The sequence below is a fragment of the Thermobia domestica genome, chromosome 11, assembly GCF_964235325.1.
Source record: "Thermobia domestica chromosome 11, izTheDome1.hap1.1, whole genome shotgun sequence".
In the NCBI taxonomy this organism is placed as follows: Eukaryota; Metazoa; Arthropoda; class Insecta; order Zygentoma; family Lepismatidae; genus Thermobia; species Thermobia domestica.
The window spans coordinates 150,142,548-150,154,741 of NC_137464.1; the positions used below are offsets into that span (position 1 = coordinate 150,142,548).

Sequence of the window (12,194 nt, forward strand, 5' to 3'; positions counted from 1 at the left end):
TGGTTTTTCTTTTCTTAAACCACGTGTTCAAATCATGTTGCCTACAGAAATCGATAAACATTTGTCCTCGTTAATTTCTTCTACCTACTCTAAACGGTCCCACTACCTTATTCGCAGCTCCTTCTCCTACTATGCTGTTGAAGTTTCCCATTACTATGGCGTTGACATTTCCTCTTCCTTCGTGATGCAATATGTCACTAATCTGATCATACACTACTTCTACTTCATTATCATCATGGTCGGTTGTTGGCATATACACTTGTATTATCACAATATCCTCTGGTTTTGCATGTAGTTTTACAAACATCAAGCGATCACTGCAGAATTGCACTTTGGTTATACTTCTTGCTACTTCGTTCTTCATTGCTATCGCGGCACCATTCTTGGCCTTATCGCCACCTGAATAGTATATCCTGAAATTTCTCGATACAATCTCATCTTTCCCTGGCCATATCACTTCACTCAAGCCCACTATGTCCACTTTACATTTGTTCATTTCCACTTTTAGATTTTCAAGTTTTCCTTCACGTCGTAGAGTCCGTACGTTCCAGGTTCCTATGCTGAAATGAAAATTATTATTGTTTTCTCCTTTGATGATTCTTCCCGGAGTAGTCCCCATCCGGAGATCCGAACGGGGGACTATTTTACCTCCGGAATTTCTTACATCAGGAAGAACCATTATATTTATGTATCCTTCTCCTTCGTTCCTTCTGGGAAAAAGATATTGTGGTAGTATTCCCATTTCCTTTCCACATCTCCATGCTGTTAACCATCTAGTGGTTCATCCGCCTTTTAGGACAGTTTCCCCTCCTAAGGACAAGAAAGTGCCCTAACCTCCACCCGTTCATCAGCGCTCCGAAAAGGCCGTTGGCACTTGGTAGAAGCTGACTCCTTATCCCGGGAGTCGGTCGGTCCCCACCTACCTTAGCGCCAAAGATGTTGCCCGCTTTCTCCCACGAGGAGGTGTAGGTTGGGATTTTCCCTCCGATTAGTATGAGACCCGAAGGCTTTTCTCAAACCTCTCCAGTACTTTACATAGTCGCAAGTATCAATTAGATGTAACAAGCATCTAAAAGTGTAGGTAGTTGAAGAACATACTTAGCACATGAATATAATATGTACCAAATCTCGGTACGTAAAAAGTAGCTGGGACACCTAAATGGCACATTCCTAGCACATGTTATGCTGTTAGGGAATCTATCTCCCTTAGGCTAAAGGACATAATCGTGGAACGCTAAACTGAAAGTTTTCTTTTTCATTTGCTATGTAACTAGTGTCAGTTACCCGCTTCGCTAGGTTAAAATAAGAAAAGTTAGTAATATGTTCCGTTAGTCAGTCACTTTTTATTATTACTGAAGCGCCCTCAAATCGATTAAAACAAAGAAAATATAATGAAAAATCAGAAAATAAATAATCTATATAAATAAAACTTAAATATTACTATTGTGGGCTGAATTTAGATTTAAACGGCATCGGAAGTGTCACTGTTCGTCTCAGTGACTCCGAAAACTATGGATTCGACACTAATGTCACATCGACTATAGATCTCTGCACATTTTAGATTATTTTTAAATATCTTCCCTCTCCTAAGTTGCACCATCAAACTGAAACGAGTGGCTCAGTGGCTCAGTGGTAGAGCGTTCACCTCTGGTGCTTGGGGTCCCGGGTTCGATCCCAGCCCCCGCCAAGTGAACTTTGTGGTGGACAAACACCGTGTGCGTGGGTTTTCTCGGGGTTCTCCCGTTTCCTCCCACTTTCTTCATTCCACCATTTCATTCATTACTCATCATCACCGTCTCCTTTAGCCTAACCGGCATAACCGTGGGACGTCGAACTCAAAGATTTCATTTTCATTATTTTATTACTTCAAAACCGAAATTAAATTTAGATTTTTGTAATAGATGTTTCATTTCAGAAATCGAAAAATCGGATTCGGTTTTTGAAACCGAATTGTTACTCAATTTTTGAAACCAAATCTGGAAATTCATTTTCAGATATTCGATTTTTCAAAACCCCAAAACCCGAAAAGTCATGAAATATGAAGACCATTGATGTAAAGGCTTTTAGTTTCCGAGTTATGGGCGTTCAAAAATTGTCATATTTTTGAAAACCAAAAACAGCAAGAAATCGGGTTAAAAAAAAAAAAAAACTTGACATGGTTCTAGGCCTTAATCTACTATAGCCTATAAGCATGTCCGTGTGAAATATTATGTTGTGCAGACTTTTAGTTCTCGAGTTATGGGAGGTTAAATTTTCAAGAAGACATTCGAAAACAAAAGAACATAGACCAAACTCATCCGATTGGGATCAAATCTAGAGTGATGGGAATCTTGATCTGTTACATAAACATGTAAAATATTATGTTGCGAAGATTTTTTGGTTCCTGAGTGCTTGGTTTTCAAATTTTAAGACACGTTTTCAAGAATAAAAAAATATATAAACTGAATTCAACCAATCTAAATCATTTAGCATGGTGATAGGCCTCGACCTGTTATACAAAGAGTGTTAAATATTATGATGTGCAGGCTTCAAGTTTGCACAATCAAAGTTCTAAGTCAATTCATTGACATAATTAAAATATAATATTTTTTACTACTACGCGTATTTTCAACTCTATTAAATAGAAAAATTAACAACAATTTTAATCAGTTTTGAAAGTGTATTTACACGTAGTTAATAAATTCCTTACATTGAGTTAACCGTAAATTAGTAGCACTAAATATGGTATACGAAGGAACACACAAAAGCAGTAAAAAATGAAGATAAAAAATAAAGGAAAAGTACACCGCTAAACGATATGGATAGAGTTGTCACACAACGAACGTTTATTATACCAAACGTTGGTAGACTCCATTGCAATTTACTCTTCAAGCTCTTATGATAGTGTTTATAGAAGTAACTATCGGGTGGGACACTGCCATTTAGAGTTTGTGGGAGGGAACCGCGTAATTTTCTATCCGTGACCTCGAACACTGCTTGCTTGAGAACAACAGGGTTTGAGCAATTTTCTTCTCAGTGTTGGATCATGTCACCTCATACCCCTTTCCTAAGGAGGAACAACTCGGCAATCCTCTTCCCTAACTCGCTCTTATCCGATAAGAGACGTGGGCTTTTATTCTCAAACGAAATTTACTACTTCATTCTATTGCGATGATGGATGCATCATACTTAACACGTATCTCTTCCGCTTAATGCCAGGTCGAATAGCAAAAGAACAAGATATACTTCCCTCTCTCTCCTCATCTTCTAGATATACAAGTGAGTAGTGGCGGAAAACATTCCTTGGGAAACAATAGACTTGGAACACATATCAAAAATCTTTACCAACAAGACCTTAGACGTCAAGACTTCTTTTAGTTCATACTGCAGTTTGGTTGTTATGTTTGGCTTGCTAATGAAGACTTATTTTCAATAAGTTATATGTTAAAACTTACGAACTCAATTAGACGAAAATACATAGACAAAGATGTGCTATCATCTGGTAATTTGTATTCCTCCAATTTAACATAAAAGAAATAGTTAAAAATATTTATTCATTTTGTATATATTTTAAAATAATTTGTAAAATATTATTATTTTAAATTTAATAATGTATTGTAATCATATACTAATGTTACAAGTTAAGTACTCAACTTTTAAGAAAAAATTGCAAGGGTACTAAATAATGCTTGGAAAAAAGTTTTTATTACGTTACATTATGGTTCTCTTTTCTACAAAGAGTTGATGGCATCCGCATTAACTGGCATGCAGTCTATTTATTTTTAGGAATGACAATGTTAATCTGTAAAAGCATCTATCTTTTATCTAAGGAGGAGCCTATAGCGCTGCATTTCCTGGAACCAAACTTGTGGAAGGTCGTGTCAAATTTACAACTTATCTATAATTTTTAAACTTCGATTCTAATTAGGGCGATCATACATCCCGTTTTGACTGGGACAGTCCCGTTTGAGGGACGTATACCGACCGTCCCGTCAGTAGATTGAAAAGAAAAAGTAGTATTTGTTCCGTTTTATGCAAATGAAAGAAGTAAATAACAAACCCAGTACCTTTACTCCTTGTAAAGGTATTAATAATATTAATCATAACAAACAGGCAAGAATTGAACTGAAATTCTCTTCATTAAAGATTATCTATAGTTCGCAGTAGTGCTCTAAAAGCAGCAGAGGTATTAGCAGTTGCTTGTTTGTTAGACAAATTTCAACGTCTTTCCTTTTTCGTAAGTATTACTTGACCCCATCCTGTAAAAAAGAGAGAGGGGAGGAGAGGACTGATATCAGGGCGTTGATAAGAACAAAGGTCTGCCTTAAAGTCCATGGTTGCTAAATTAGCACCAGTAGCAATCCTAGCCACATTCTTTTCACTTCTAGCCTTTTTATGGCCAATTTACATATTCATTCTTACGTCTCTAAAAATATAGTCATAAGTAAAATGTATGTAGGTAGAGGAAATTTACACGTGAAATTTTTTTAACGCCAAATTTCATGTTGCAGCATCATGTTATACTATATTTTAAGTTAAATGTTTTGGTGCAGTTTGACTATACGGATCCAGAGATTCTAAAATGTACGGAAAAATTTGGTGAAGTCTTTAATTTGCCCATTTATGTCGAGAACAGAACTCAACAAACCCCTGCGGGGCTTCTATCCCGTTCCTACTATTACTCCTCCTGTTACTACTCCTACTCCTACCCCTACTACTACTTATAATATGGATCCGTATAGTAAAACTGCAAGAATACTTTTTTATATTTTATAGCTTATATATATATATATATATATATATATATATATATATATATATATATATATATTTCAATCTAAATGTATTAGGTATTACTTAAGTAAACAGGAACTAATTTACGTACTGACCTGTCCTGCGTATTTCTTATGATTTTTAAAAAGCCGGAACCTGCCCTGTTTTCAGCTGAAAATTTTATGGTCACCCTAATTCTAATCTCTCTCTCATTATTTACACTATTTCCATTATATACACTTTTTACATTAGTATCTGCTGTGTGTTAAAGCCATTATGCTACGACTATCTATTTGCATAATCTTCACATTTATTTATTTAGTTTTTTAGTCCATGTCAAGTTGCAATAGATTTCCAAATTAATTCATTTTCGTAAGAAATATTTATTTTTTTTTAGATTATACGGTAAATTAAATTTCGACTAGAATTTTCTATTTTGAAACTGCGTAGCTGAATAAGTCGCTTATTTTTAGCAACTTCGTTTCACTTACGTGGATGCAATTGGAGTATTTCCTCAATACTTCCACTCTATTAAAGATAACTCGTCAGTCAAGTCCCTATGTAGTTCAATGTTGAATAGGCTTGCATTTTATGATTCTACGTCATTAACTAAGTCGTGACAATAGTGGTCGGTTAATATGGTTCCAATTGTCCGAAGTGCTAATGTTTCAGTCCAGTCTTGGGAAGTAACGTAACGCAAGTAACGCGTTACTTTTTAAGTAACGTTTCCTAGTAACGCGTTACATTTTTTCCAAAATAACTGTAACGGTAACGCGTTAGAAATTTTTAAGTAACGAACCTAGTTTGCGTTACTTTTTTCGCGTTACATTTCGGATGAGTAACTACAATATATGTTTTTTTTTTTTTCGGAAACAAATGTTTCTTTCCCGTAAGTGAATTTCTCAGAATTAAACACTCGAGCATGAACTACGTATGTCAGTGACCGACAGTCACCGACACACAGAGAAACAGATAAGTTCGTACTGCCACTTGCTGCTTTTGGAAGATGAGGACAGCCTTAGGGAAATCACATGTACTGATTGCAAGCACCTGGAAGATTTTGTCGTAGATTTTGACAGCTCCAAATGAATACATTCAGTAAGTGAACTAGGAGTGCAATGATACCGGTAGTCTATTTTACTTTGAGTGGCGTTGTTTTTATAAAGATGGAGAACGAAAATATTTTACCGTTCGAACATTTGAAAGAATATTTTTTTCTTAAGAGCTGAGGATGATGGTGGACAGAATTTAAAAGTAAAGTGTCTGAAGTACCCCGGCAGGAAATATTTATCAACAACTAGGGTGCCACAATTAACGATATACAGTAAGGGGTTAATATGAATAAACTGTTCTGATGAGCAGGCCTACATTATTACTAGAAAATAGTTTGTTGATGGTATGTAATATTGGAGTTCTTTCAGATCAGTTTGCTTATCCTAGAGTCCGGTTGATTATAGAGTTTGAAACTAGCTTTAAAAGCATGTATCGATTTTAGAGTTACTGGCAAGTTTTGATTCATCCCCAGTTATGTGTTCTCATTTTATTGGTTGTAGTGTAATGTTTCTCTATATTCTGTATTTTTAATCGTTATTATATAATTAGTTTAGGAGAATAATGATAAGCAACTATTTTTCTAACGCATAGGGATGAGCACGAGTCAAGCTAAAACTCGGCCCGACTCGAATTCAAGTCGAGTTTCGAGACCAGTCGAGTTTGATAAATGGCTCGTTCGTTTTAACTCGTCTTGAAATCATGGCCTGATTACACTGGAAAGCGAAAGTAAGAAATGTAAGCTAAACAGTAATATGGAATATTTTTAGTGTTGCTCACGAGAGGAGACACTGCTCGCATCTCGTCTCGTCTCGATAGCGAGACCACAAGATATTTTTTATAACAAGCTCAGCTCGGCTCGGCTCAACTGAGAAGATGGCTCGAGCCGGCTCGCTTGGGAGTGAACCATCGGCTCAAGCTTGCTTGGTAGGGATGAACCATCTGCTCGATTCAGCTCAACTGAGCCGAGGGCTCTAGCCGAGTCGGTTGGGTGAGCTGTTGGCTCGGCTCACTTCTTGGTTCGGGTCGATAGTGAAAGAGCTGTGAGCCGAGCTGCTCGAGTCGTTGACAATTCTAAACAAGGGCCGAGCAGTTTTGAAGATATTTGGCCAGTGCCCTATAACTTTTAACAGTGTTTGGCTCGAGCCCGAATACTCAACCTAAACCCTCAATCCAAATGCAGAAGCTCGTGAACAATGTCCTTGACTCCTAGACTTCACGACTCCCGAGGTTGACAATCAACTAGTTTTTTAGTATTCAAGTACAAACCACCTATCTTTCATGTTTATATACAGTGTTGTTACAATGAATAATAATAATAATAATAATAATAATAATAATAATAATAATAATAATAATAATAATAATAATAATAATAATAATAATAAAAGTTGTAATAGTAGTGTCGTTGATAATAATTATATTGTCTATGTAATATACTTGAAGAATGTACTCGAAACTACACATCGGATTTGGCTTGACTCGACTCGAAATTCGACCCCAATTCGAGTCGAGTTGGAGGAAATTTTTAGAGCCGAGTTCTCGGATCGACCTCAAAGATGTCTGTTTCTAGTCGAATCGAGTTTCAAAGAAAACTCGCTCGAACTCCCTCGTGCTCATCCCTACGAGTAACCCAGTATGGCATTTTATCAATATTACATTATATGAAAATGTTTATATATCAAGTAAAAATTTGTCCTTGCATTTATATAAAGCGATTCAGAACGTCCAATAATAATAATAATAATAATAATAATAATAATAATAATAGCGGGAGTAATAGTAATACGGAAAATTAAAGTAATATTTTTTTTCACATATTTAAAGTTTCGGACCTAAAGTAACGCATTAGTAACGCGCTACTTTCGAAGTAAAGTAACAGTTACTTTTTTGGGGCAAGTAACGCGTTACTAACACGTTACATTTTAAGAGAAAGTAAAGTAACTTGTAACGCATTACATTTTTACAAGTAACTTACCCAACACTGTTTCAGTCATGTATTCAAATCTACTCTAGGTCCCAACACATTTTATCATATCACATAAAGCGAGAATACAAACAGCGACAAAGTAAGTTCATTCAGATTACTAAAACTAGTATCAAAGATTTTATAGGAAATTCTTGTGCAACGTTTTTTTTAATTTTCAAGGCAAGGTAGAATAGAAAAGAATTATTTCTTAAATACAACTGCAACGGTAACAGATATTTTGATTTCCTGCTTCTCAAATTTCAATTTAAAACATTATAAAATAAATTTTAGTCTTCCATTGTAAATAACGAAGTTGAAACTGAAGCTCTATATGCAACTTCCACTGTAAACAATGAACATATAATTTAGTTCCTTCGTTTGTACATTATTGTTAAATACATACGTATTACAGATCGCAAGATCGCTAAATACATTAGGAATCCAGAAGCCGAAGAGTGGATCCGTTATTGAGTCTAATTTTTATGGCCGTTATATTAAAGGAAATAACAATTTTTTCATCTTATGTTGACTGTGTTTAGTAAGTAATAACAAATTGCCCTAAAATTAATGATTCCACCTAAATAGCTCCTACTGCTTTTACCTGATTGTAATGAAACTTCATACATACAAGTTTCTACTCGAAGTGATTGATTAAATAGCATGAATGATAAAGAAAACAGCTATTCTGATAGAGTTCCTGCAAAAAGATAGTTACCACGTTCCACAGTTCCACAGATTTCTGGCCTATGGAGATATCAGAGTTGATACTAGCAATATGAGTAGATGAATGATAAAGTGTCATGAGGGAAAATAATTTGTGTCCACAAACATCGATGTGGGACACCATGACAGCAGTGAGACTGTAATAGCAATGACTGATGTAGATAGTAAATTCATTAGAGGTGATTGTTGTGTGATTATCCAAAAGTTGCAAATGTTAATTCGTGACTCGGCTATAGAAATATTGGTGAAATAATTTTAAAAAGCAGATTGCCGAAATACCTAATCCGTTAACAACGTTAGCAAAAAGTAAGCATGTGTAGAAGCCTTTTGAAATACTTTGAGAGTGAGAGTGATGCTTTTCCAGACATACGATGATAGCGGAAAAAACCCGAGCCATTTTCTATGTCCTAGAACGAAAAACAGGATTCAATGAAATGACGCCGAATCTTTTTCAACTAAACACACACACACACAAAATTTGACATATTATATTCTCATTTCCATGAACATACGAAAACAATAGATTATACTCGCTATAAGCACATTTCTAAGAAGTTAAAGTATCTTATTCAAAGGAAAATGAAGCTACTGGAATAGACAGTGTTGTGTTGCTCCATAATAACGCACTCCTTACAAGTCTATAGAAATATAACAAGCCATTACCAAAATGTAATGGCCAAAATGACCCAATCTTCTTACAGTCCTTAATTAGCTCTCTCAAAGTTTTAACTTTTTACATTGTAAACAGAAACCAATCATTTTAAACAATATTTCGAGCATGTAGAAGATGTTTTTATTGTGAATAAATGATTAACAAAGCAGATTCCAATGTGATTTCATAGGATTTCAAAAATAGGTTGAAAGATGGCAAAAGTGTGTATAAAGCAAAAGGCAATTATTTGAATAGTCTTGGATTTTTTATTCTTTCCTATTCTATTCTTCTCAGAGTAGTCTATTTCGACTTTTAATCATAGGCGGAGTTTGCCATAGCATATTGGAAGGGGGGGGGCTCCCAAGGGGTCTAGGTAAAGGATATTTAATGACTTCAACGGCTTTACTGTCATGCTAATAGTTGGTATGATATGTAAAAGATGTAGTGGAAAAGGGTAAAATAAATCAAGAATTGCATTAATTTTAAATCTTTAATAGTTAAAAAAAGTATTAAACGAGTATTAAGTTAAAAGCATTAAGTTAAGGATTTAACTTCTTTATTAGTTAAAACGTATTAAACGATAAACAAAAACATTAAGTCATGACATTGAAAATGATAGGTCTAACTATTGCATTGAGAACTTCGAGAAAAACACATTTTTAATTATTGAGTAAATGATCAATACTTTGAGGGTTTAGGCCTATTTTTACATAAGGGTTATCTTTCTTTTTTCCTTTTTTGAGCTGTAGATATCAACCAAACTCTCTATATCCAATTTTCTTACAACATCTGATTCTGTGTATAGGACCATTAAGTTGTTCATCCTTTCTTGGTCCATAGTGCACAGCAACCAGTTGTGAATCCGCCTCATTGCTGAAAAGGATCTCTCACAGGTGGCACTATTTGATGGCAAAACGAGAGCAATCTTCAAAAGGGTGCCAAAACTTGTGTATGTCTCTGAGCCGGTCGTTAATACAACTTCCATTAATTTTGCAACAATTTCTTTTAGCGGGTTTCTTTGCAGATCTATACCAGAACTTTCCATAACTCTTCTTAAAACTACCATTTCTGCCTTTAGTAGGCCTATATTTCTATCAACTTCAGGTATAGAAAACATTTTGATGAATGGTTCTGCTCCAGCTTCATCTACTCGGATAAACCGTTCGCTGGCATCAGCTATTTCCAAAGCTTCGCCGCTGAACCTTCTTTTAAGCTCTTCTGTTAAAATGTCTAGCAAAGGGTAATAAAAGTCATTTTTGTACTTATTTTTGACAAATTCATCCCTTTTCTGCAAATTAGTGGTTTCAGGATACATATCATCTCTATCTCTCTGGCTTACTGAACTACAAATTACAAAATCATCTAGGGTTTTCGATATCACTCGAGGTCGTTTAGGCTTGGAGCTATTATCTGTAGCTATACCACTCTCATCTTTGTTTTGAAAAATCCTTAGGTCAAACTCGTTATTAAAAGCCTAGCATGACCCATTTCTTGTCCCATGAGACTTGGTTTCGATTGTTAGTTACCTCTTCGATCACACCCCTAGCAACATTCGAATTTTGTGCAATTGATGAGTCACCTTTTTCTAGAGCTTGGCTAAGTACATTGATTAATAGCAAGCACTGAGAAAACACTGACAAACATACGATAAAATCCAGTGAGGTTACAGACGAAAGCAGACCCTTTGCTTCAGGGGTTTTGGGATTCCTTATGTCAGAAGCTGTAGCTGTGAGTGCAGCGATAACTGCGGAGTAGTTTCTTTTTACAGATAAAACTGAATTGGCTCTGCAAGGCCATCGAGTATCGCTTAGTTTGTGAATTTCATGAGGTCCCGGGCTGGTAATGTTTAGCTCTCTCTGAACTATATGAAACTCAGCGTGTGTGTCAGGATAGCTGAAGTATTGGTACAGACATTGCATAATGTTAAAGAAATTGCAGCTTAAATCGTTGTTCTTGCAAGCTGCAACTAGAACTAGGTTTACTTTGTGGGCCAAGCAGTGGACATAGATTGCGTAGGGGTTTTGTTTTTTGACGATAGCTTGTAAACCATTGTTTATTCCAGACATTACACTCGCTCCATCATATGCCTGGCCAACCATCAATGCACTTAATCCAATATCTCCTAATTTTTTTAAAATATAACATCAGCTAATGAAATAGCAGACCTTGAAATTGACACATCTTCAATGGCTATTACTCTTTCTTTGATCTCTTGTCCTACTAAATACCTGACGCAAATGCAAAGCTGCTGAGTTCTATGGGATTTTGCTTCATCTACCATTAGTGCAAAAAATTCAGAGCTATTTATTTCGTCTACAATCACTCTTAAAACTTCTGTTTTTATGATGCACAACAACTCGTTTTGGATATCAGGGCTAGTCATGTTAAAATACTTATTGTATTTTTCTTTGAAATTTTCATCGTACTTAGAAAAAAAGTCACATAATTCCAAGAAATTTCCTTTGTTGCCTGACATATCAGACTCATCATGACCCCTTAGAGATAGACCCTGCTTTAACAGATATAGCAATATATCTATTAACTTTTTCATATAGTCTCTGTTTTCTAGTACTAGTTCTTTGTGGTTGTCGGACAATACCGAAAAGAGGGGGTACTTTGACATGTTTTGGAAAGTTTATTGAACATAACTCTCTTATTTATTTTCGATATAATATTGCATGTGTGCAGTTACACCAAATGGATCTTCGGTTACAAACCCCTACTAATAACGTTTCCTTACACTAAGTCTTACATCAAAATATTCTTATTTAAATTGGTGACTATGTAGCCCCACGATTTGGGGTTAGTTTGACACGTTACTTCTTTTCATTTTAGGTCAAATTTGGGTGCCTTTTGGGGCTTGTTTAAAACTTGATTTTATTTTTTAAAAACATTTTTTGTTAATGGATGATAAAGGCAGATTTTGGGGTATTTTTGTACTTTTATTTACCCTTTCTACATTTGACAACACTTTTAACAAATTCTGAAGCTAAAACTTGGCTATCAAACAAAGTGAAACAATAAAAAAATAATAAAAAGAATGAAATC

General features: G+C 35.3%; 1 protein-coding gene across 1 annotated transcript; it reads right to left on the minus strand.

Annotated features, from left to right (window-relative positions):
- Window positions 1–9,852: 9,852 nt before the first annotated feature.
- Window positions 9,853–10,461, minus strand: LOC145665316 (uncharacterized). The gene has a single exon (XM_081732612.1). It carries the CDS (start codon window positions 10,459–10,461, stop codon window positions 9,853–9,855), a length of 609 nt encoding a protein of 202 aa, XP_081588738.1.
- Between the last annotated feature and the right edge of the window lie 1,733 nt (window positions 10,462–12,194).

What these genes read in the sequence shown, in the direction of transcription:
- LOC145665316 (XM_081732612.1), bottom strand. Translation starts at nt 10,461, where the DNA reads ATGTATCCTGAAACCACTAATTTGCAGAAAAGGGATGAATTTGTCAAA.